This window comes from Hyperoodon ampullatus (assembly GCF_949752795.1).
Source record: "Hyperoodon ampullatus genome assembly, chromosome: 1".
In the NCBI taxonomy this organism is placed as follows: Eukaryota; Metazoa; Chordata; class Mammalia; order Artiodactyla; family Ziphiidae; genus Hyperoodon; species Hyperoodon ampullatus.
Window position 1 is genome coordinate 53,191,734 of NC_136914.1, and position 27,488 is coordinate 53,219,221.

The 27,488-nt window shown below is 38.4% G+C and overlaps 1 protein-coding gene across 1 annotated transcript; it reads right to left on the reverse strand.

Moving 5' to 3' along the window:
* Positions 1-464: 464 nt before the first annotated feature.
* Positions 465-26,404, reverse strand: DCK (deoxycytidine kinase; the record flags this gene model as incomplete). The annotated part of the gene is made up of 7 exons (XM_079700377.1): positions 26,283-26,404; positions 21,477-21,592; positions 10,670-10,863; positions 9,529-9,676; positions 3,886-4,001; positions 2,249-2,339; positions 465-491 (listed from the first exon to the last, which is right to left on the reverse strand). The coding sequence occupies exons 1-7, from the start codon at positions 26,371-26,373 to the stop codon at positions 465-467; spliced, it is 783 nt and encodes a 260-aa protein (XP_079556503.1). The 5' UTR covers positions 26,374-26,404.
* Between the last annotated feature and the right edge of the window lie 1,084 nt (positions 26,405-27,488).

Here is a 27,488-nt window from a genome sequence, read left to right on the forward strand (position 1 = left end):
AACAGGTACACTAATTTACACAGGACACATCACCATTTACTATGTAACATTAAAATTTGTAGTTAAGAAATTGGTCAGTGAGATGAGAAGCACCAGAAAAAAAAAAAAAGTCAACCAGCTGAGGAGGATAATAGAGGAGAAAGACAGAAGGAGGCTGGGTCCTTTATGATGCAGCTTAGCCACTATAATGATTCTGGAACCATCTACCCCCAGACTTCTTGTTGTAAGGGATACTTAAATGTCTTTCTTTCTTTAAAGCCCCAAAAAAGAAGAAAAAAAAAAAAGGAAAAAAGAAAAACTAGCTATAAACTCTTGTATAGGATTCATTAAAAAAATTTTTTTCTTGGAACAAAAATAGTTAAAAACTTGGGTTTAGAAGAGAGACTTGTATGAATATGGACCTATGAAGATACACAAAGCTGAAGTATGTGTAATCATTTGGCTGCCTGTAGTCTTCAGCAAGATCACAAAGTGCTCAAAAATTCTTTTACCTGAGGGGAGGAAAAAAATATTAATATAATTCCTTGGCTAATTTGAGATATCTAATATTCATTTTCAATTAAAAGTATCTACACAGTTGAAGACCTCAACTGTATAAGTAACTCTATCACAAAGCCATATCATTTAGTTTCAAAAGAAATATTAACAAATACTTCAGTATTAGAAGATGAATGACCTAAAATGTCATCACAGGAGTTATTAAATTTACATCTAAGATTGATGCAGGTCTATAACAGCCATAACACTAATTTTATTATCTCTTTATAATACCACGGACTACTGACATGTGCAGCTTTAGTATTGATAACATTAATAATTGCAACGGTTTAATAAGTCTAAAGGTCCTGATTATGTATGTAATCTATGTAACAGATTTATAATTTTTCTGAAACACAAATCTGAATCATATATATACACTGTAATATTAGTATGTGAGGAAAGATCATATAAGTAGTGAATGAACTTAGCCAACTGGCCAACGTCACAATTCAAGATACTGCTCTCTACATATTCTAGACTGCACAGTAATTCTGAATAGACAAAGATTATTGCCTTGAAAAAATACCTAAAAAAGAAAGCAAACTTCTAGCAAAACTAATTAAACCAAAAATAATAATAATATGAAATGGTGATTATTAATCAAAATACAGAAGTGTTAGATAAAATTAAAAAGTGGTTTTACAGATTCATCTAGTTAAAATGATGGTTGGCTGTTAGTACTGCAATGGCTGACTTAATTTTATTTATTTTATTTTAACAGTATCACAAGTGAATTCTGAACTAGGTTTTTTAACATCATTAAATTAGTATGAAGAGGTCACTTGAATTTTCCAGATATGCTTTTCTTTATATCATGGGAAAAACAACTATATGCTACAGTAGTTATCTATAAATGGTGAGATTTTCAAAATTCTTGAGATACATCCCTTATAAATGTTAAATATCTATTATAGTAAACAGCAGACATTTTGTGACAGGAAAAAAGAAAAATAAGATTTCTCTCAAAACTAAACAAACAACAAAAAAATGTGGCTTCTTCTTTAGCTCTAAGATCACTAAGTTAATTAACATGGATATAAGGATATTTGTTATACAAATCCCATTACTATTCTCTCTCAAGTGTTCATCAATAGGTTCTCTGCCAGTCCCTTTATGAATATGAGCACCACTCACTTTATAGAATATAGTCAACTTCCAAATATATGGAGGATAGATCAACTCCGATTAGGACAATGACTCAAGGATTAGGCAGTGCCAAGTTATCACTGACAAGGTCCCAAATAGAGCTCAAAACTAAAAATCTTTAATCTCAAGACTCTAGTTAGTAGAAAAATGGATGAGATCCATATCTTACAGCTTCAAACATCTTCCATACTGAATTTAGTTAAAAAAGATTAATTTCACAAATGGTTTATTATTATCTAAAGATTGGTGGTATAGGGAAGAGGGGAAGAATAGGGAACAAAGCAGAGGCTAGTGAGCAAGAACTTTTGTTAATGTGGTTACCCCTATGATACAGATAAAGAAACTAAAGGATAAAGAAGGTCCTCATTTTAGCTAAGGCTACAAAGCTAGAAGTTGAAATTAAGATGAGAATCTAAACAGTCTAAATCCCTCTAAAGCTCTTAACTGTCTCTTAATATAACTTTATGTAATCTTTCCTTAGAAAATTGTTTTCTCACAAAGTTAGAACACTTCTTTAGACAAGACAAAACAAACATTATTTATAGTCTTTGTATAAATCTACCTTTTCAACCAGACTGTCGTGTTTGTCTTTAAAGTCTTCATTAACATCCAGTGTTAAGATAGGCACTTCTTGTAGATAATCAAAGTTGGTTCTGTTTGAAAAGAGAGAGATGAATAAAATAATTAGAAAAAGCAACAAATAAAAGAGAAATACTAAAAATTTATTCTTATGTCTTCACTGGAAAACAAAATGTTATCAATCATTTTATATTAAAATTATCCTGCCAATCTGGCAGTCTCTTCTTTCTCACCTAGATTTACTATACATGTCTAAAAATCTCAGGTATAAAATATATAAAGTTAGGCATTGTGAAATGTAATTCTCCTCAAAAACCTAAATCATACCATAAAGTAGGAATGTCTGCTTTTTCTTAGAATTTTGCTGTCTTTTTTTTTTAATACATTTATTTATTTATTTCTGGCTGCGTTGGGTCTTCATTGCTGCACATGGGCTTTGGTTGTGCTGGGTCTTCATTGCTGCACATGGGCTTTCTCTACTTGTGGAGAGCAGGGGCTACTCTTCATTGCGGAGCATGGGCTTCTCATTGCGGTGGCTTCTCTTGTTGCGGAGCACAGGCTCTAGGTGCGAGGGCTTCAGTAATTGTGGCGCACGGGCTTAGCTGCTCCACGGCATGTGGGATCTTCCCGGATCAGGGCTCGAACCTGTGTCCCCTGCATTGGCAGGCGGATTCTTAACCACTGCACCACCAAGGAAGTCCAGGAATGTTTGCATTTTATAGATGAGAAAACTAAAGCTCAGGGAGGTCACTCTGAGGCTCAGAGATTGTCTAAGATTGCATACTAATAAGTGAGATGCGTCTGAACCAAGATCTGACTAATGACAAAGTACAGTGATCTAAGAAACAAACTTGAAATATCTTAAAATTCTCTCTGAAAGGGTATAAGTATATCTCAGAGATACTGCAGGTTTGGTTCCAGACCACTGCAATAAAGTGAATATCACAACAAAGCAAATATTGCAACAAAGCAAGTCACACAAATTTTTTGGTTTCCCCGTGCTTACAAAAGTTACATTTACTCTATACTGCAGTCTATTAAGTGTGCAATAGCATTATGTCTAAAAAAAAGTACATACCTTAATTTAAAAATACTTTATTGCTAAAAAATGCTAACCATCATCTGAGCCTTTAGAGAGTCATAATCTTTTTGCTGGTGAAGGGTTTAAATATTACAAGAATTTATAAAATGTGATGTAGAGACACAACATTAGGAAATGCTGTTGGAAAAATGGTGCCAACAGACTTGCTTGACACAGGGTTGCCACAGACCTTCCATTTGTAAGAAATGCAGCATGTGCGAAGCACAATAAAGTAAAGTGCTATACAACAAGGTATGCTTGTACCTAAATAATGTATTCAGATATATTTCCTACTTTATCCCTTAATGTGAAATCCCATATATTATGCTGTAAATACTGCTGGGGGAGATTAGCTATAAAAACTTTAAGAAAACAGGATCTCATTGCAATAAAAAGAATCAAAATCCATACTTAATTCTGGGAGATCCTACAATACTAATAAATAAAAATGGCTGAAAATGAAAAATTATACATGATTTGGATTAACATTTGATAAAGGAATTTAAAATGAGTAGTAAATAAGAATAAGGAAGTCTTACTTTAGTGTTCTATGCAGGAGCCAGCTTTCATGCTTATAGTGAAGCTTCTCTAAGTATTCAAGAGGAATGCCTTGTTCTTCATTTCTTCCCCGTAAATATATTCTATTCAAGCATTTCTAAAAGCAAGCAATAAGAAACAGGTAGGAGGAGTGGAGGAGGCAAGGAACAATTATTCTTGACAGCTGCCATTAAATTTATCCTTAGTGTCTCTTTAGATATGCTAGTCAAAATCTCTATTTATTTTCCCTAGGAAGTTGAAGTAGTTCATTTTCCCCTCCTTGTGCTTTTCAACCATTTGGTAGCTCTAAACCAAGTGTTACTCTCAAAAAATAAGTCAAAATATGTGTATAAACTTTTGGCATCCATACTTGAAATATACTGTATAAAATAAGGTTAGTTAAAAAACAAATAATTTACCTGTGATAAACCATGATGGAAAACAATATGAAAAATAATATAAACATATATAACTAAGTCACTCTGCAGTACAGCAGAAATTAAACACAACATTGTAAATCAACTATTCTTCAATAAAGTTTTGTTAAAAATTTAAAAGTTCAGGGACTTCCCTGGTGACGCAGTGGTTAAGAATCCTCCTGCCCGAGAAAGGAACACTCCCAAACTCATTCTCTGAGGCTACCATCACCCTGATACCAAAACCAGACAAAGATACTGTTTTTTTATAAAAAACAAAAATTACAGACCAAATCACTGATGAATATAGATGCAAAAATCCTCAACAAAATACTAGCAAACAGAATACAACAACACATTAAAAGGATCATACACCATGATCAAGTGGGATTTATCCCAGGGATGCAAGGATTCTTCAATATATGCAAATCATTGTGATACACCATATTAACAAACTGAAGAATAAAAACCATATGATCATCTCAGTAGAGGCAGAAAAAGCTTTTGACAAAATTCAACACCCATTTGTGATAAAAATTCTCCAGAAAGTGGGCATAGAGGGAACCTACCTCAACTTAATAAAGGCCATATGACAAACCCACAGTAAACATCATTCTCAATGGTGAAAAACTGAAAGCATTTCCTCTAAGATCAGGAACGAGACAAGGATGTCCACTCTCACCACTATTATTCAACATAGTTTTGGAAGTCCTAGCCACAGCAATCAGAGAAGAAAAATAAATAAAAGGAATACAAATTGGAAAAGAAGAAGTAAAACTGTCACTGTTTGCAGATGACATGATACTATACATAGAGAATATTAAAAATGCCACCAGAAAACTATAAGAGCCTAATCAATGAATTTGGTAAACTCGCAGGATACAAAATTAATGCACAGAAATCTCTTGTATTCCTATACACTAATGATGAAAAACCTGAAAGAGAAATTATGGAAACACTCCCATTTACCATTGCAACAAAGAGAATAAAATATCTAGGAATAAACCTACCTAGGGAAACAAAAGACCTGTATGCAGAAAACTATAAGACACTCATGAAAGAAATTAAAGATGATACAAATAGAAGGAGAGGTATATCATGTTCTTGGATTGGAAGAATCAACATTGTGAAAATGACTCTACTACCCAAAGCAATTTACAGATTCAATGCAATCCCTATCAAACTACCAGTGGCATTTTTCACAGAACTGGAACAAAAAAATTCACAATTTGTGTGGAAACACAAAAGACCCCGAATAGCCAAAGCAATCTTGAGAAAGAAAAACAGAGCTGGAGGAAGCAGGCTCCCTGACTTCAGACTATACTGCAGAGCTACAGTAATCAAGACAGTATGGTACTGGCACAAAAACAGAAATATACATCAATGCAACAGGATAGAAAGCCCAGAGATAAACCCACACACATATGGTCACCTTATCTTTGATAAAGGAGGCAAGAGTATACAGTGGAGAAAAGACAGCCTCTTCAATACTGGTGCTGGGAAAACTGGACAGCTACATGTAAAAGAATGAAATTAGAACACTCCCTAACACCATACACAAAAATAAACTCAAAATGGATAAAGACCTAAATGTAAGGCCAGACACTATCAAACTCTTAGAGGAAAACTTAGGCAGAACACTCTATGACATACATCAGAGCAAGATCCTTTTTGACCCACCTCCTAGAGAAATGGAAATAAAAACAAAAATAAACAAATGGGACCTCATGAAACTTAAAACCTTTTGCACAGCAAAGGAAACCATAAACAAGACGAAAAGACAACACTCAGAATGGGAGAAAATATTTGCAAATGAAGCAACTGACAAATGATTAATCTCCAAAATTTACAAGCAGCTCATGCAGCTCACTATCAAAAAAACAAACAACCCAATCCAAAAATGGGCAGAAGACCTAAATAGACATTTCTCCAAAGAAGATATACAGATTGCCAACAAACACATGAAAGAATGCTCAACATCATTAATTATCAGAGAAATGCAAATCAAAACTACAATGCGATATCATCTCACAGCAGTCAGAATGGCCATCATCAAAAAATCTACAAACAATAAATACTGGAGAGGGTGTGGAGAAAAGGGAATCTTTATACACTGTTGGTAGGAATGTAAATTGATACAGCCACTATGGAGAACGGCATGGATGTCCCTTAAAATCTAAAAATAGAACTACCATATGACCCAGCAATCCCACTCCTGGGCATAGACCCTGAGAAAACCATAATTCAAAAAGAGTCATGTACCAAAATGTTCATTGCAGCTCTATTTACAATAGCCCAGAGATGGAAACAACCTAAGTGTCCATCATCGGATGAACAGATAAAGAAGATTTGGCACATATATACAATGGAATATTACTCAGCCATAAAAAGAAACGAAACTGAGCTATTTGTAATGAGGTGGATGGACCTAGAGTCTGTCATACAGAGTGAAGTAAGTCAGAAAGAGAAAGACAAATACTGTATGCTAACACATATATATGGAATTTAAGAAAAAAAATGTCATGAAGAACCTAGGGGTAAGACAGGAATAAAGACACAGACCTACTAGAGAATGGACTTGAGGATATGGGGAGGGGGAAGGGTAAGCTGTGACAAAGCGAGAGAGTGGCATGGACATATATACACTACCAAACGTAAAATAGATAGCTAGTGGGAAGCAGCCACATAGCACAGGGAGATCAGCTCGGTGCTTTGTGACCACCTAGAGGGGTGGGATAGGGAGGGTGGGAGGGAGGGAGACGCAGGAGGGAAGAGATATGGGAACATATGTATATGTATAACTGATTCACTTTGTTATAAAGCAGAAATTAACACACCATTGTAAAGCAATTATACTCCAATAAATGTTAAAAAAAAAAAAAAAAGAGTCATGTACCACAATGTTCACTGCAGCTCTGTTTACAATAGCCAGGACATGGAAGCAACCTAAGTGTCCATCGACAGATGAATGGATAAAGAAGATGTGGCACCTATATACAATTGAATATTACTCAGCCATAAAAAGAAACGAAATTGAGTTATTTGTAGTGAGGTGGATGGATCTAGAGTCTGTCATACAGAGTGAAGTAAGTCAGAAAGAGAAAAACAAATACCGTATGCTAACACATATATATGGAATCTTAAAAAATATGGTCATTAAGAACCTAGGGGCAAGACAGGAATAAAGACCGAGACCTACTAGAAAATGGACTTGAGGACACGGGGAGGGGGAAGGGTAAGCTGGGACAAAGTGAGAGAGTGGTAGTGTATATACGGACATATAAACACTACCAAATGTAAAATAGATAGCTAGTGGGAAGCAGTCGCATAGCACAGGAAGATCACTCAGTGCTTTGTGACCAGCTAGAAGGGTGGGATAGGGAGGGTGGGAGGGAGGGAGACGCAAGAGGGAAGAGATATGGGGACATATGTATATGTATAACTGATTCACTTTGTTTTAAATCAGAAACTAACACACCATTGTAAAGCAATTATACTCCAATAAAAATGTAAAAAAAAAAAAAAAAAGGGTAAACCAAAAAAAAAAAAAGAAGAGCCAGGCAATACAGGATCCACAAGAGATAAGTGAATAGGTGTCTCAAGAGGATAAGAATAAAAAATCCAAAAATAGCAAATTTGAAACAGAATGGCAGAACAACCAGCCCAGGTTGGAGTATGGAGCTTTGAGGTTTTGAGTCATTCCAGGAGATTTGAGGCAGTAGGCTATGTAGTATAAGGAGCTGGAGCTGATCTTCCTGAAGAAAACAAAGAGTCTTGAGAGGTTGTGCCTTAATTAAAAGAGAGCTAGTAAAATTCCATCCACAAGCCGGAGTGAGAGAGAGGGAGCTCGAAAACATTTCAAGACAGTGACTTGAAAATAAATAATTCACCAGTGAGAACCTGAAATCACAGGCCTCAGACACATGTAGCATTGGGGTGCTAATTCACACAACTGACACTGCACGTGAATTTTCAAGATGAGGAATTACTATCGAACTGTTCCATACCCTTGAGGCTCTTATCTCTAAAGACCATGGGAAAAATGGAAATGAGTTAAAATGGAATAGACTGTAACAAAGAGTGGTAACCAGAATAGAATGTTTTTTGTTTTTGTTTTTTTTAATAAATTTATTTACTTGTTTAAAAATATTTAAAAAATAAAGTTTTGTGTTAGACTTTAAGATATTGACTATGAATGTTTCTAGCAGAATGAAATTATTAGTATTCTTCATGTTTTCTTCTATATTTGTATTTATTATTTTCATAATTAAAAACAAAAATTCTTTTCAAAAATAAAAATGAATTTCAAAATTATTATTGTTAAATTCTGGCTTACTTGACATTAGAAGAGGAACAAAATCATCCCTTGGAATCAGAAACCTAGTTTCTTTGAAAATTCAGCTTCAATAGCAATACGGTATTCTTTCAGGCTAGAAGTCATGGCATTTACATTCACCAGAGCCTACTTTGTGACTTAGGGAAGAAACAGGAATAAAAAACAGAGAAAAATGGGGGTGCAAGCACCAACACCAGAAATTCCTTAACAAATGTAAGCTCTTATTTAGGTTACTTTTATGAAAGGCATCTATCTACTTGGTCTTCCTGGATTCATAACATAATTTCATATGTAAACAAGAATAGCTATTTACAACCTATGACAAAAGGCACATTTTCAAGTAAGCTCCCTTAACTGAAAATGGCAAGGGTCCTCTAAGGCTCTTCTCAACTACAGCTGCTACTGCCCACCCATTCCAAGCCACAAACAACCATAAAGGATTTCTTGAAATGGACCTCCACCAACTTGGCCTGTCCTTCAGCAAACATTTACTGAGCTCCCACTATGTACCCAGGCCCTATTCTAGGCAATGGAAATTCAACAGTAATTAAAATACCCAAAGTTCCACCTCATGAAGCCTACATTCTAGGGGTTGCTTTAGAAAGTTTCTTAATGCAGCTGTGATAGAGAACAGACCCTGAGAAAGTCAGGAAGAAATAATGAAGAACAGAACTGAGGAAGAACAGAGGAGGGGCCTAGAAGAGCAACTTCCAAATGTGGGCTTACAGTTTGCTTAGGAAAAAAGAATGTTTCTATCTACACAGTTATGAGTTTCTAATTTGGAGGTGGGGAGTGGAGTTAAACTAAATCGCCTTCATTGCATACCACTGAAAGGATTTCTAAATATTACTCTGAAATGTCAATGGACAAAACAAATTTTTATTGTTTCTCACCTCTGGAGTGGCTCGAAGATAAATGATTCCATCCAGTTCAAGGCTTTGGCCAAACTGGTTATTCATCCAGTCATGCCAGTCTTGATAAATGGTCCACTCTGTTTCATTCATGCAGTCAGATTCATACAAATTAGATGCAAAAATATACCTGAAAGAGAGTCTACATCAACACATAAATTCTTTCCAAAAAGCACAAAGAAAAAACGGATCTACTAAATGGACATGAAACATTCTCCTAAACCCATGGCAGATAATGCCTTGGTTAGCAGAAAAAAACAACAACAGAAGAAAACAACACATTATCTCCAACTACAGAAAATATGAACTTGGCCAGTGGTTCCCAAAAATGTGGTGTGAGAACCCCTGGTGGTCCCCAAGACCCTCCTAGGGGTTCTGTGAGAGACCAGATTACTTTATATACTGTGCTTCAACCAAAAGCTTACAACTGCTTAAAAACAGAAGCACAAATGAGAATACAGCTGACTTCTATTAAGTCAGACACTAAAGAGATTTAGTTTCAAACAATGCTACTCTTCTGATTTTTTGTTGTGAAAGATATAATTTTCACATCTTTTTATGTTTATATGTAATGGATTTATTATTACTAACTTTAAATAGTTAATAAATGTTTTTTATATTTCTCAACCTTAATATCTAATAACATATCAGTAAGACACGAAGCTCTTTGGGCTCCTTAATAATTATTAAGAATGAAAGGGGTCCTAAAGTTTGAGAACCTCAGATCTAACTCTAGTAAAACAATCCTTGCATAATAAGCAGGGTAATTCTAAGCCTCCCTTAGAGATATATGATCTCCTAGCTCCAGGTGCAAGTCTAGAATACAGATCCAGATTTAACCAGAGCAGATAAGAATTTTAAGAGGGTTGGAAGAAAAAAAAACTTCTCTGCAAATTTGAATGAGATGAGATGGCCACTATACCAGTTTCCATGGCAGCTAGCAATTATGCTAGAACTTCCCTAATGGCATTAGTACCAAACTGCTGAAGGTATTAAATGTCATTTTCCATCTCAAATCTCCAACTCAGCCTCTCTTATTACTTTGATTCCCAGGAAACAGGAAAAAAAAAGTCCACTTCTAAGCCAAGATTCCAAACTGACAAGTACAGTCATTTATATATACCTGTCACTATACACAGATCGTTCAAAAAATAATACAGGTTTCTCTGCATCTTTGAGCTTGCCATTGAGAGCGGCAAGCTGAGCTCGTATTCGACTGAGGCAGGCATATGACTGGAAGGTGAAAGACCACCGTTCAGGTTTCTCATACATCATCTGAAGAACATTCCCACCACTTTTCTGAGACGTTGTCAGTTCCTGTTTTGAATTTGAAAAAAGAAACAAAAAGCAATGATCAATAGGGCTATTTTAATGTTTTTTAAGTTTAAAAAAATTGGATAAATAAAAAAAAAACCCAATTTAAAAATTGGGTAGAAGACCTGAATATACATTTTTCCAAAGATATACAGATAGCTAATAGGCATATGAAAATATGCTCAACATTGCTAATTTAGAGAAACACAAATCAAGACAATGAGATATTCACACCTGCCTCTGAACACAGTGAAATTACTTACCGCTCTTACAAAATATCACAAAAGTTTACTAGTAACACTGCTTTGTTCAGGTTTCTAGCCTAGCACCTCCCCAGGACAGAGTACGATGTGTTTAAGTAATTAAACAGGCAAAGCCATCCTAGGTCCCTACCAGTATTCCTTTCACACTGAAAAACTCCTGAGATACCTTGGTGGTATCTATTTGCTAATCTCTCTCCAACCATAGCATCCACTTTTCTATATTCTGTAGAGCCAATTTCTTGTTATTAGATTTTTATATAATCTGATTAAAGTCATTTACGTTAGGGAATATCTGATTTAAACCATGAATTTATTTTAAAGAGGCTTGGTATCCTCAATGAATCATTTGCAAAAAATACAGAAAATAATTTTGAGCATCTATCCATTGCCACTTCACTACTACAGGCCAAAGTCAACAAATTCTAACATTCGAAGCTTCCAAATCAAAAAAGGGGGGGGGGGGCGCGGTAAAGAGAAAGAAGCCACTGAAATTTTTTCCTTTTTTTTATTTTATAAATTTATTTATTTATTTTTGGCTTCACTGGGTCTTCGTTGCTGCATGCGGGCTTTCTCTAGCTGTGGTGAGCAGGGGCTACTCTTCATTGCGGTGCATGGGTTTCTCATTGCAGTGGCTTCTCTTGCTGTGGAGCACAGGCTCTAGGTGCACGGGCTTCAGTAGTTGCAGCATGCAGGCTCAGTAGTTGTGGCTCCTGGGCTCTAGAGCACAGGCTCAGCAGTTGTGGCGCACGGGCTTAGTCGCTCCACAGCATGTGGGATCTTCCCAGACCAGGGGTCGAACCCGTGTCTCCTGCATTGGCAGGCGGATTCTTAACCACTGCGCCACCAGGGAAGTCCCTGAAATTTCTTCCTTTGAGTGACAGTATTTTCTTTCTTTTTAAATTAAAATTGATTGCACAGTAATAGAATATATTAGAATACTTTTGATATTAGAGTTGTCAGATTAAGAAAGAAAAAACAAGGGACTTCCCTGATGATCCAGTGGTTAAGACTCCACACTCCCAATGCAGGGGACATGGGTTCGATCCCTGGTCAGAGAACTAAGATCCATCCCATGTGCCGCGTGACCAAATAAAATAAAAATTAAAAAAAAGAAAGAAAGAAAAAACAAAACCCAGGACCCAGGGATGCTTCATCATCTTTTCTATGTCAAGCTATATAAAGATTCCCCCCAAAGTTATACAGTCTTTAATCTTGTTTTCTAACTTTCAAGGAATAAAATATGACTGCCTAATTCCTATTCTCAATCCTAGTTCAAATACCCCTGAACACTTCCTGAAAGTTCATGCTCAAGGTAGGTGGTTTTCCTGAGGAAAAAAAAAAAAATCCAGAAGTGTAAACATTACAACGGACCTCAGTTTCAGTTAAGAACTAAAAACCACACAAACACATGGCACTTTGAGGCAGAATTTAAATTTCATACCACAAACCACATAATTAAGTGAAACTTCTTCTCAAAACTGGAAGAAAAAAAAGCATAAAATGGCAAGAGGCTAACAGTCAACAATAGGGCTGTTTAGAAATACTGAGCAGATGATGAACTGAAATAAGGGTGAAGTAATTGCCTTCCCAAACTGCTTAAAGAATAAATTTAATTGTATTAGAGTTTCAAGGGCCTTTGTTAACTTAATTATAAACTGACTTTCCACTTATTCATCATCATCCAGGGAGAAAATGTTTCATACAAGTGAATTTTTCCAGCTAAATGAAGTTTATCAACTCAATCAAAACTTTTGTGTAGTTATTTTTATAAAGAGGACAGTAGTGTCTATTTTATTTTCCTACCCTAGTAAGCATAGCATTTTGGAAATTACTCTTAGTAACAGAGACAACTTTATGAACACTGACTGCTGGATTTATAAGAGAAGTTAGCTAAAGAGCACAAGCTGCTATTCCACACATAAAAAAAAATTAATTTTTTAAAGTTTAAAAAAATATATCAGGCACAGAAACACTAGTATGAAAAGATATATGTACCCTTAGGTTCATTGCAGCATTATTTACAATAGCCAAAATATGGAAACAACCTAAGTGTCTGTAGACAGATGAATGGATAAAGATGTGGTGTATGTATACAATGGAATATTACCTGGCCATAAAAAAGAACAAAATCTTGCCATTTGAAACAACATTAATGGAACTTGAGGGTATTATGCTAAGTGAAACAGGTCAGACAGAGAAAGACAAATACCACATGATATCATTTACATGTGGAATCAAACAAACAAAACCAAACCCCCAGCCTCACAGGTCTAGATGGGGGGTTGCCAGAGTGGAGGGAGGTAGGGGATGTGGGGTGAAATGGGTAAAAGGGATCAAGAAGTACAAATTTCCAGTTATAAAATAAATAAGCACAGCATACGGGATAGAGTCAATGATATTGTATCAACTTAGTATGGTGACAGACGGTACCTAGACTTCCTGTGGTGATCATTTTTACAATGTACACAAATGTTGAATCACTACATTGGACACCTGAAACTAATACAATATTATATGTCAATTATAGCTCAATAAAATATATTTAAATATTAAATACATAATATTAAATTATTATCAAATAATCAAAAAATATACATTAAAAAGTTTTTTTACTTGACACTAAAAAAGAGGGGCAGAGGTGTAGTGGTATTTACGTATACATGGAATTCTCTGCAGTATAAATGTTAATTCAAAACACAAAATTTAAGTCTTGGATTAGTCTGCTCTATCCCTGGTTGCACTATCTGTAGCTTACTTAGCATATTTTCAAAAAAGAATGTGCTTAGGAATGTGAACACAAAGGCCATATTTAAGTTTTCTTAAAAGTTTATTTTTTATGTCTTAGATTTAGAAAATAAAGAATTTTTGCTGAAGAACTACTAAGTTCATTACACAAAATATCCCTTCATTAAGAAAATATACTTCAATTTTAATAATTATAATAATACCTACTGTTTATTATCTATTTTATGCCAGGGACTACATGAAAAGTTTTACATACATTATCTCAACCCTATGAAATAGTCATTACTGACACTATTTTATAAATTTTAAAAATGGGGCTCAAAAAGTTTGAATAACTCATTAATATCAATATATCTGGTAAGCAGCAAAACTAGGATTCAAGTCTAAGACTGACAATAAAGCCATATTCTTTCCAAAATGTTGATCTGCTATTAAATACTGAAGTTATATCTATAAAGTAAGTAATATTTAATTTGATTTCTTGAAGGGAGATATTCAGATACTATGTGGATAATTAACTGGTGCTGGTGCTCTGTATTTCAATAATTTTATCTTAGACATGGATAACTTTACATAATTATACAATAGAGAATTCACTAATAACAAATACAAATTCACTAGTGAAAATACATCTGAGTTATTTTTATAAATAAAACTAACCGTGAAAAACAATTTTTTGTCTTTATCATTATCTGGGCTTACTATTTCAGGTTGTCTTTGGTGCACAAATACCTATTACCAAAATGACCATCAACTTTATTTTGTTTTGTTTTGTTTTGTTTTTGGCTGCGCCCCACGGCTTGTGGGATCTTAGTTCCCTGACTAGGAATCGAACCCGTGCCCCCTGCAATGGAAGAGCGGAGTCCTAACCACTTGGACCACCAGAGAATTCCCTAAAATAACCCATTAACTTTAAAATAAACTTCAACAACTTCTACATTAATTAATTAAACATGGCACTTTTGAGTTTAAGTTACATTAACAAATATATTTAAAGTACTTCTATTTAGAAATTGCATGTGATAGATACTACTATGTGTTCCCTAAAACCAGGTTGTTTTTCTTCCTAGACACACAGCTAGGCTTTATTTCCCAGTCTCCCTTGTAATTAACTGTAGCCAGAAGACTCAGTTCTAGCCAGTGGAAGTAGGGCAGAAGCAATGTTTACCATGTCCAGGCTGGACTCATAAAAACCTCTCAAAAGTGATGATTCTTTCTTTATTCATCAACTGGAAGCAAAAGACACCAAGGCCCTAGAGCAGCGGTTTTCAACTTCAACTCCAGGGCAGGGGTACCAAAGTATGATCCCCATAACAGCAGCATCAACATCACTTGGGAACTTGCGAGAAATGCACATTTTCAACACCCCATTGCCAGACCTATTAAATCAGAAACTGGGGATGAGGGCCAAGTCTTTGTTTTAACAAGTCCTCCAGGTGACTCTACTGAACACTAAAGTTTGAAGCACTGTCCTAGAGGTTAGATGAGCCACACATTAGAAGGGGCCTGGCTCTCTGAGTGACAGCATGGTATGCCATCCACTCAATACCATATTGTACTGTACACTGCCTGAGAAATGAAATTTTATCATCTTAAACCACAGAGACTTTACTACAGCAGCAAGTATTACCTTAAATTTACCTGATACGGACTTCCTTGGTGGCGCAGTGGTTAAGAATACGCCACAACTACTGAGCCTGCACTCTAGAGCCCGCGAGCCACAACTACTGAAGCCCGTGCTCCCACAACAAGAGAAGCCACCACAATGAGAAGCCCGCGCACCATAATGAAGAGTAGCCCCTGCTCACGGTAACTAGACAAAGTCTGCGAACAGCAACGAAGACCCAATGCAGCCAAAAATAAAAATTAAATTAAAAAAAAAGAATGACTTATCAAAAAATATGCTGTTGTTTCACAGATAAGTATATTTTATCCCTTCTTTCGCAGAGTTACTAATTTTTCAGTGACTTCTTAGTGGTAAGAAGTGTTAGATAAAAGTAAAATAGCATTTCACAATAAATAACAAAGATCTCCCAAAAGAATTCAGCTCACTGAGAAACAGACTAAAAATATCTTCCTAACAGTCTGTAGACCTCAAAAAATAAGCTAAAAGAAAGCAATTAAATCAAAGCTTTGGGCCTAAATAATAACATAAATCACCAAATAAAGCACATTGTTATTTGAAATAAATCTTTAATACAAAGACTGATAATCATCTGGGTCATATGATTTAAAGATAATCTTACCATGGGAGGGGAAGGGAGGGGAGACTACATAATCTTTCTAGGTACTTTCTTCCTCTTTATTTTGCTAAAATTGGTGGGAGCTCATCGATAGTATAGCAACATTTCAGCCACTAGGTGGCAGGTAAAAAACAAAACCAGCTAAACATGCAGGTGCAAATTAAATTACTGATTTGGGGAAGAGATCAAAGGTACCAGCAGCCCAACTCTTCCCATCCCTGTGTTACTGCCAAGAAGTGTGATTAAATGGAGAACATTCGAAGTAGGACAGGGCTTACCGGAGTTGGGTCTGAAGACAGTCTACTTCTCACTATTGACAGCATGCTAAGAAAGCTTAGATTTGGATAGTGGTTCACACTATAATCCCAAGGAATAGGTCAGGGATGGGTCTGGGAAAGAAGGGCCCCAGGATGAGGGAAGAAATTCCATTTCTTGAGGTCCAGGAAAAAAGAAGAAAATATCCAAAGATACTGAGAACCCATCCACTCATTACTACCCTCACACTCCACTACCTTATCCCCAAAATACTATCCCCACAATCTGAAACTCCACCTAAGTAGAGAGGATTAACAACATAGTAGCCTTTATTTATTTATTTATTTTTATTATTTTTTTTTTTGCGGTACGCGGGCCTCTCACTGTTGTGGTCTCTCCCGTTGCAGAGCACAGGCTCCGGACACACAGGCTCAGCGGCCATGGCTCACGGGCCCAGCTGCTCCACGGCATGTGGGATCTTCTCAGACCGGGGCACGAACTTGCGTCCCCTGCATCGGCAGGCGGACTCTCAACCACTGCGCCACCAGGGAAGCCCCATAGTAGCCTTTAATACACACACAAAAATAAAACTATCCTCCAAGAACGTACACAAATACACAAAATCCAATGAAGGTTACCAAATTGTAACATGGTGGAGACATGACTGGATTACAGGAAAATGATGAAAGTATATGTTAATGAAAGTATATGGGGCTTCCCTGGTGGCGCAGTGGTTGAGAGTCCGCCTGCCGATGCAGGGGACACGGGTTCGTGCCCCGGTCTGGGAGGATCCCACATGCCGTGGAGCGGCTGGGCCCGTGAGCCATGGCCGCTGAGCCTGCGCGTCCGGAGCCTGTGCTCCACAACAGGAGAGGCCCACGTACCCACCAAAAAAAAAAGAAAAAAAGAAAGTATATGTTAACAATAATAGTAGGTTCACTTGCATGGTAGTTATGAAGAAAGTTTGGAATTTTGACTCTAGTACACAGGAAGAAAATGCTCCAGCCCATAAACATGAATATCAGATCCATGAAGCCAATTCTTAAAATGGAGGCAGATGCATCAATGCATCTTAGTCTGATGACATCAGTCATTAAGATAATATAACTAATTTCCCTGAGCTCTGATTCTAAGCTTAATAGACAACCTTCTTATTATAAATTGTCTTCCCATGTATATTAATGCAATGTTTTCAACCTCTCCTCTCCAACACGACTAAAGGGTTCAATACACTCCTAACACTAACAGTGATTCACTAGGGCAGTCATTTTTAACCGGGAGGCATCCCACATATTTAAATTCCCAAGGGATTGTTTGTTGTTTGAAAAAGCACCCCAAATCCTTGAGATCGCATAAGTTCCTTCTACTGGGCCTATATAGAGAATGGGCTGACCTACATCAATGAATCTGATAATTACATTTCTCTCTGCAAATTAAAAATTTTGACATTATAGTTTTTATATATGTTCCTGTGTGCTTGGTTAACATAAGGTACACTGGGAATTCCCTGGCAGTCCAGTGGTTAGGACTCTGCACTTCCATTGCAGGAGGCACGGGTTCAATCCTTGGTGGTCAGGGAACTAAGCCGTGTGGTGTGACAAAAAAAAAAAAAAAAGTAAGGTACACTGAGAGGCAGAAACATTTAATATGCCAACAAACCAGTTATACATGTTTAATATGAGTTAGAAGCTATGATATTAAAACTAGAATGGACCTTAAATGAAGGTCACCTAATCCAATCTAGTCTAACATTCCCCCAATGAAAGGGTTCCTTCTGTATTTTTCACATTGGTTTAATTTGGCTACTTTCTACCTAACCCCTGAGAATGACTGCACTGAAAGTTGAACCCAGAAATGAGGGTGAGAAAGATTATTTTTAGAACACAGGTCTCTCATTTCTAAATGTAAGCAAACTTGAATAGGGCACTTTGAAAGAGGTCACAAGACATACTTTAAGAGGTAAAAATGCAGGGTGAGGGAAGACAGAAGATCCAAAGGAAAATGGGCAAAAGCACCTGAAAAGGGACTTTACAAAAGAAATCCAAATGGCAAATAAATTAATTAATTAAAGGAGCACCATCTCATTAGCAATCAGGGAAATATAAATTAAAAACATAAAAGATATTAAATGTTCAACAGAATGATAAAATTTAGGAAGCTAGACAATACTAAATATTGGCAAAGGGGTGGACCAGTGACAGCTTCAGTACACTGTGGGAAATGTAAACTGGTAAAACCACTTCAGAAAGTAGGCATCATACACATACCCACCACCCAGTAATTTTACTTCTTATTCCAAGAGAAACTCTTGCATGTGTACACCAGGATTCATATTCCTAATGGGGCTGTTTTTACAGCAACTAAACTAGGAACCACTCAAAAACTGATCAAAGGTATAGAATGGACAAACAGCGATATATGAACACAATTGAATACCACATGGCAATGAAAATGAACAAGCTATAGCTGCATGCAACAATACAGACAAGTTTCACAAACATTAAGCAAAATAAGCAAGAGGAAAAGGAATGCAAACAGATATTTCATTTATACAACATTAAAAAACAGACAAAACATTATATTTCTTAGAGATATGTTCATGTACATCAAATTCTTTTTAGAAAGCAGAAAAATTATTATCACAAGAATTATTTTATGTGAGTGATTATCCCTAGCAGAGTTATTACCCTTGGGAAGAAGATACTGTGACCTGAGAAGAACAAACAGGGACTTCTTGAACGAGAAAGTAATGGTCTATTTCTTGACTTGGGTGATGGTTACAAAGATGATAGCCTTCAAATTGTTCTTTAAACTGTACATAGGTTTATATACTTTTCTATAGTTATATCATATGTCAATAAAAAATGTTGAAAGAAGCAAATAAATTTACCCACTTTAAAACTCTACTTAAGGCTAACTCTGCCCTTCCTCAAAGACCAGACTGAAATATCAATTTCTTAAGGAGATGGAGTCCATATGGGAAGGAAGTCCCTTCAGGGTTTAGTCCTAGATTATTAAAAGGATTGGGGTGTAGTGAGCTGGGTTCCAGACTTAAAGTTAACTATGTTTGGCAAACAGGTATATGAGAAAATACTTTTTGTTGTTAAAAACCAATGTCCTCAAAGTCTGCAGAGTACCTTGGCTGGTGACTCCTCCTTGTATATATGATTTACATTTTAAATATTCAATTATTATTCCTAGATTCCCTAGACCAACAGCTAAACTTTTAAAATTAGACATTTCTTTTTCAAAACCTCTCTGTTCTCCTCAGACCTAACAAAGCAAGTTTCTAGCACACATTTCCATCTTTCCATTTCTGCTATGCTGCTTTCAATTTCAATTCTCATTTCTCCAGAAACAAAAATCTTAGCAATCAGATCTCTCTTCTTCATACACATACAATAAAGTTTGCTGTAAAGAATGGAATTTAACAATTATGCCCTCTTTCTCATTTGCAGTGTAGGATGGAAAGTTCTGGGAAATTTAAACTTGTGTCCAGGGTGAAAGTCTGACAAGAACGAAAGTACAAAAATAATGGCTGTCTCTAGGACAAAAGTCCTGAGAAATAAACTAGTAAAATTCAGCTATTGGGTAGCTGTTTTTGTTTTTCTTATTTACCTATTTTTAAACAAAATGTAAAAAGCCACGCAAGAAATTTAACTTACAATTAGATTTTTTTTTTTTTTTTTTTTTGCGGAATGGGGGCCTCTCACTGTTGTGGCCTCTCCGGCTGCGGAGGACAGGCTCCAGACGCGCAGGCTCAGCGGCCATGGCTCACGGGCCCAGCCGCTCCACGGCATGTGGGAACTTCCAGGACCGGGGCACGAACCTGCGTCCCCTGCATCGGCAGGCGGACTCTCAACCACTGTGCCACCAGGGAAGCCCCAATTAGATTTTTTAAAAACGTTTTAATTGGGCTTCCCTGGTGGCGCAGTGGCTGAGAATCTGCCTGCTAATACAAGGGACACGGGTTCGAGCCCGGGTCTGGGAGGATCCCACATGCCGCGGAGCAGCTAGGCCTGTGAGCCACAACTACTGAGCCTGCGCGTCTGGAGCCTGTGCTCCACAACAAGAGAGGCCGCGATAGTGAGAGGCCCACTTACCACGATGAAGAGTGGCCCCCGCTTGCCACAACTAGAGAAAGCCCTTGCACAGAAACAAAGACCCAACACAGCAAAAATTAATTAATTAATTAATAAACTCCTACCCCCAACATCTTCTTTAAAAAAATAAAATAAAAAAACATTTTGGGCTTCCCTGGTGGCACAGTGGTTGAGAGTCTGCCTGCCGATGTAGGGTACACGGGTTCATGCCCCGGTCCAGGAAGATCCCACATGCCACGGAGCGGGTGGGCCCGTGAGCCATGGCCGCTGAGCCTGTGCATCCGGAGCCTGTGCTCCGCAACGGGAGAGGCCACAACAGTGAGAGGCCCGTATACTGCAAAAAAAAAAAAAAAAAAAAAAAAAAAAACCAACATTTTAATTAATTTTTCAAAACTTTAAAAATTCTACTTAGATGCAATGGAGTGCATAATCTTAAGTGCATAGTTCAATGCGTGTTATACATATATATACACTTCCACGTAACTACTGCCCAAATGAAGATACAGACCTAGAGCTATATTTGGAAGTTTGTTTGTTTGCTTTTTTTAAATTTATTTATTTTTGGCTGCGTGGGGTCTTTGCTGCTGCGTGCGGGCTTTCTCCAGTTGTGGCGAGCAGGAGCTGCTCTTCATTGCAGTTTGCGGGCTCCTCATTGCAGTGGCTTCTCTTGCTGTGGAGCACAGGTTCTAGGCACACGGGCTCAGTAGTTGTGGCTTGCGGGCTCCAGAGCACAGGCTCAGTAGTTGTTGCGTACAGGCGTACAACGAACAGCGTACAACGAACAGTAGTTCGTTGCTCCGTGGCATGTGGAATCTTCCAGGACCAGGGCTTGAACCCGTGCTCCCTGCACTGGCAGAAGGATTCTTAACCACTGTGCCACCAGGGAAGCCCTATATTTGAAAGTTTTATTGCAAAAGGAAAAAAAACAAAACAAAACAAAATCCAAGAATACAACTGTTCTCTAAATCAAAATTTTTTATTTTATTAAATAAAGTTTATTTTCATACCTCAAATTCATCCTGAGTACTTTGAACATTGCACCACCTGGCAACAGGTTCAGGAACCACTTCCCAATCCTCACAGACTTTTTTAAGGATATTCACAAATGTTGACTTCCCCGCAGCTGTTGTGAGAGGAAAAGTGAAACTGAGGAAGGAAATTTATCAGGAAAAAAATGCCAAGACAGCCATCAGCTTTTACAAAATTTATAATAGCAAACAATACAAAAAAGAAAAGCATTTGATTTTCTAAACTTTCTCTTTTAGACTTTATTTAAATGAAAAGTAAAAGGATCCCTGCCCACCTGTATTAAGCTCACTTGTTTGTTACTGCTTTTAGTTTACCAAAGCCATGGAACAGAATTTTTAAAATTCTAGGGAATTCCCTGGAGGTCCAGTGGTTAGAACTCCGCACTTCCAGTTCAGGGGGGATGGGTCCCATCCCTGGTCTGGTCAGGGAACTAAGATCCCGCAAAAAAAAAAAAAAAAGTAAAAATTCTAGTCCTAGACTTACTTTCCTTAACAAAACAGAGGTAACTGTGGAAAGTGGTTAAGGCTATTCTCCCACTTAATTAGGTATGTAATTTTGGGCAAGTCACTGAACCTCTCAGAGCCTGTTTCCTCATAATACAATGGAGACTGTAATAATAATACCCTCCTCATGGAAACTGCTGTGATAAATAAGTAAACCATCACAACAGTGACAGTCATTCCAGGCTCTTGCATTTTCAAAATTTTCCTCTCTACTGGCTCTATTCATTCAGTTTACAAACAAACTCAGGTTTTTCCTATCTAAAACCAATCTAGAAACAACAAAATAAACCACAAAATTAATATAAAGATGCCTCCAGGGAATTCCCTGGTGGTCCAGTAGTTAGGACTCTGAGCTCTCACTGCCGAGGGCCAGGGTTCAATCCCTGGTCGGGGAACTAAGATTCAACAAGCCAAGCAGTGTGGCCAGAAAAAAAAAAAAAAAAAAAAAAAGCATCCAATTCCCAGAGTTTTAGGATGGGAAATAATATGATTATTATTATATGACACTAATTACCATACAACACTACGGCTAACAGAAATTATAAAAATATTTTCGCAAAACACTTCCTACAAGCAATAGCCATGTTTTTTCTGCTTCACTTTTATGGTTCTGTGCACTCTATCAAACTCCTTAAAAAAAAAAAAAAGTTGTATAGACTTCATTCTACCTGATCGTTCACTAGTTTCTGAGATATCTAGAAGGAAAAAAAGAAAACAGTTTGGGTGTAACCAAGACATTATATTCACTATTTTAAAATTATCTGGGAGCGCTTCCCTAGTGGCACAGTGGTTGAGAGTCCGCCTGCCAATGCAGGGAACACGGGTTCCTGTCCCAGTCTGGGAAGATCCCACATGTCGCGGAGCGGCTAGGCCCGTGAGCCACGGCCGCTGAGCCTGCGCGTCCGGAGCCTGTGCTCTGCAACGGGAGAGGCCACAACAGTGAGAGGTCCACGTACCGCAAAAAAAAAAAATTATCTGGGAATTCATTCAATTTAATAGTAGGAAAAGTCTTGACCTAGAATTTGACAGGGTTTAACAATAGTCTTAATGACCACCACACCCTTCCTACATGAAGTCACCAAATGTGATTATATTAGTCATCTCTGGTCAGCATGATGTTTTCTCTCTATATATATATATGAATACAAATGCACACGCACATAGATAAACATATGAAAAAAGCACCTGAAGCAAAGCCTCCTCTTCCTTATAAACTGGATCCAAAGAGGGCAAAAAGAACTCACCTTTGACTTGAAGAACTATAATCAAACCTAAAACATTACAAACGTCGATAGAAAAGAAAAAAAAAAAAGAGGGAGGGTCAATCATAAGGTAACACAGAGAGAACAGTTAAGAAGCAAAACACAAAAGTCATATTACCACCAGAGGACAGGCAAAAAACTTTTAAGGATAAACTAGATGACCATGAGGTTTAATCATAGGAAAAACACTGGTGGACCACAGATTTCATGTGAAGAGGATAAGCACAGAAACTGTAAGCCATTTAGAAGAAGTGAATGGAAGCATGTAAAACGTTCACCAGACATTCACTGAGCTAGATGGAGGAAGGAAGGAAAACATGATGTTCAGAAAGAGCACCCAAGGAACACATTAAAACACCAGCCATCAGCTAGAGTCTGAAAGCACTTAAGGCTAGAACATTCAGCTTTCTTCTGATACTGCTTACAAACAGAAAAAGTTCATGTGGTCATACTCTGAAATTTTAAGAGTAATAACAGTTACTCTCTAAAATTACTCTTTAGTTCAAGCAGTGTAAAAATAGTTACCTGCAGTTCCCAATCAGACTAATATCCAGTTCCTTAACTTTTGGGGAGGAAATGGAGAGCTTGAAAATAAGCTAATTAATAAATTAAAATTCTAGGAAGGCAAAGGAGAACAAGAACCAAGGACACTGATGTTAATACTTTAAAAAGTCATGGGACCTAACAAAATTATTAATGCCAAGTAGGCATAATGATGCCAAAAATCATTCTATACAGACCATTAAGATGAGAAGTAGGTAAGGACTCCAAAATCTAACATAAGAGAGTATTTTAGTTAGAGAACATGAGAAAACAAGTTACATGAGTATGAAATGAAAATGACCAATTAAAGTTCAAATTTTAGAAAATAGAGGAATCATGAAATAGTCTTCTATACACAGATTAGCAATTTGTACATATATAGCTTATTTGGGTCTGGCAAATAAGGCGGAGGGCACATGAACAACAGTATAAGAGCATTAATAAACAGCAAATGACAAAGCTGCAGTGTCAGGGAAAACAGTTAAGTGGTAAGTGACATATCCCATCTAAAGAGCAAATGGTTCTCTTACAGAAACACAGTGCTACCAGATCTTCAGATTTTTCAAGAGAAGCCAAGAATCTAGATGTTTATGGGAAATCTCAACATTTGTAAATGCTAGCAACTAATTTAAAATGCTTTTTTCTAATTTGGGCAGGCCAATATTGTGTAAATGCAGGCCATCAGTTTGCAGCTCCTTCCAGTGTAGGTAATGGGGAGGTCAGAGAATCTTAAGCAAGGGATAACACAATCACATTTGTATACAGAAAGACTGCTCTGGAAGAATTTTGAGAAACTGGAGAGGGGGTGACATATTAGGAAATTATTTTACGTGCTGAGAAGATTAAAGATGCTTGGAAGGAAGTAAATTTCCAGATATGATACATTGCTTCAGTGGATTTAGGAAAGGGAAGGGATTGTGGTATAAATCTGAGACGTTGTTCATTCAAATTTACTTTTGAAAGGTTTTGTTCATCTACTTTCTCCTGTCTTGATACATGGTCTTCTATATCCAATAAGTAGCTGTGAGGAATCATACTAGTAAACATTCACCTTCAAAGAACTTATCCAGCTAAGAAGAAATGAGAGTTTATTACATTGATCTTTCCCACTGGTGCCTTAATATTGGAGCAATGAAACAAGATGTCCTCTTTGAGGGTGTGTTCAGCTTTTTCTATCACTGTTGTGGCCTCTCCCGTTGCGGAGCACAGGCTCCGGACGCGTAGGCTCAGCGGCCATGGCTCATGGGCCCAGCCGCTCCGCGGCATGTGGGATCTTCCCGGACTGGGGCACGAACCCGTGTCCCCTGCATCGGCAGGCGGACTCTCAACCCCTGCGCCACCAGGAAGCCCCTACCTTGCCTTTTTAAAGAAGTACAAGTGTTTCAGCGCGGTAAGAATTAAAATTTGCTGTATGCATGAATGGCCAGTACCTAACGTGGAACCAAAAAAAAAACAAAATCCTATCAAAACAGGAAGTACCAGGCATAGGTTTCCTGTGGTAGGAAACAGAGAAGAATCGGAAGTTCTCATGTATCTTGCAAAATGACGTCTGGGTTAAGAACAGAAATAGCAGTGGTCTTTGAATCATAACACAATGTTTACTTGGATGTTGGGTAGGGAGTGAGGAACTCCTTCCGCTAAGATCATTTAAAAATTCTTTCCTTGTACTTGAATGTTTACAGCAGTTTTATTCATAATCTAAATACTGGAAACAATCCAAATGTCCACAATTGGGAGAGAGAAACTGTGGTATATCCGTGCAGTGGAATACTACTCAGAAACAAAAAAGAACAAACCACAGATACAAGCAACATGAATAAATGTAAAAGCATTATGGTAAACTAGAGAAGCAAGACACAAAAGGCTACATACTCTATGAATCCATTTATATGACATTCTGCAAAAGGCAAAACTTAGAGGATTAGAAATCAGATCACTGCTTGCCAGGGGATAGAAGTGGAGAGGAGACTGACTATAAAGAAGCAAGAGGGAACTTTCTGCAGGGATGGAAATGTTCTGAATCTTGATCTTGGTGGTAGTAAAACATTGTATGTTTGTCAAACCTCATAGAGGGGTATACCTAAAAAGGGATCCTTTAACATGTATATTGCACCTCAAGAAATGACATACCAGACACATCCAAAAAAAAAACCACCACACACCGCAAAAACAAAACCCTTCCCAAACAAAGAGGATGAAAGGGACCCCAAGCACGCCTCACAAGGCCCGCAGGCCTAGGCCCACCGCCAGACGCCCAGGGGTCACGAACACCCTCGTGGCACGGGAGGGAAGCTGGAGAGGCAAGAGACGGGTGCTTTCGGCGGCTGGGGAATTTGAGGGCGCGTCTGCAAGCACAGGAGCAGGCTGGGAGGAAAGCCCTCAATGAGGAGCAGCAGGGATGAAGCGAAGGGGCGCTTCAGCCGCCGCTGCCGCGACTACCCCTGCTTTGGGACCAACACTTCCCGAGGCTCCTTACCGATGTTCCCTTCGACGGAAATTTTCTTGATGCGGGTCCCCTCAGAGCTGGCCGCGGGAGATGGGCAGCTCCTCTTGGGTGGGGTGGCCATGCCTCGTCTTGTGGCGGCCCCGAGCGCGTCGGGCAGGGAGGGCTGGGAGGTGGCCGAAGGTGTGCGCGACTGGGCCGCCGCCGCCGCGGAGCTCTCCTTGAACAGCAGGGTCTCTGGCCGGCGGGTACCCGGGTTTGATTTTGGCGCGCGGCTGAAGCTGCCGACGGAGGCGGGACTGTGAAGTGGCCGCCCGCCCAGCGGGGAAGCCACGCCCCCGCCTTCCCCTAAACCTTTGATCCTTCCTGGGCCCCTCCGCCAGAGCCCGCCTCGCGCGGGGCCCCTCCGTGCGCGCCCAGCACGAAGGGTCACGGGGAGCGGGGGGGCGGGGCCGCGCGCGCGCAGGCGCATCTCTGCCCAGAAGGCGGTGGCGGGGAGCGTTCCCTTAATCTTGTGGGAATCCCGGCGGGTGCCCAAGGACGAAAGGCGCTCGAGGGTAGAGGTCGCCACCTGCCCTCGTCACCAGGAGTGGGCCGGGCTTTGGGGAACTCGTTTGTCCCGTGGGGTTTGTGGGTTCTGAGCGTCTGGACCGAGTTGGTTGGACTTGAAACTTTTAACTTGTCAAGGGTGAGGCAGTGAGTAGTAGAATACCAAACACATTACCCTGTGTTCGCAGCCTGGAGGCTATCATCAGGCCGGGTGGCGTTGGGAATGTACTGCAGTCTTACTGTGTGCCAGACATTATTTTGAACGTTTTTCATTGGTTAACTAGCAATCAAGTGCCAGAGATCCTACCATGAGCCCCATTTATCAGTGAGGAAACAGGCAGTGAGGAGGGATGTTGAAAGTCTCAAAGTCAGCGTGAGTGGAACTGGGATGGGAATTGAAGTATTCAGATGCCACACCACAGGAAGCCTTTTCTGATCTCTCATATCCTGATTTGGATGCCCCATTTATGCTGAAGGGGAGCAGAAGGTGCCACCCCAAATTTGCCACTTTGGCATATTACTTTGAATTAAATAAGGACACTCTGACCATCCTTTGTTCCTCCTGAAGGCGGGGGCTAACTCTCCCATATAAAAGTTACCTTCCCTGTACCAGGAGGGTAGAAGGCATCCTATCGCCAGAGACTGGGAATTTAGGGCAGAGAAGGCTGGATAAATAAACCTTGTTACTGC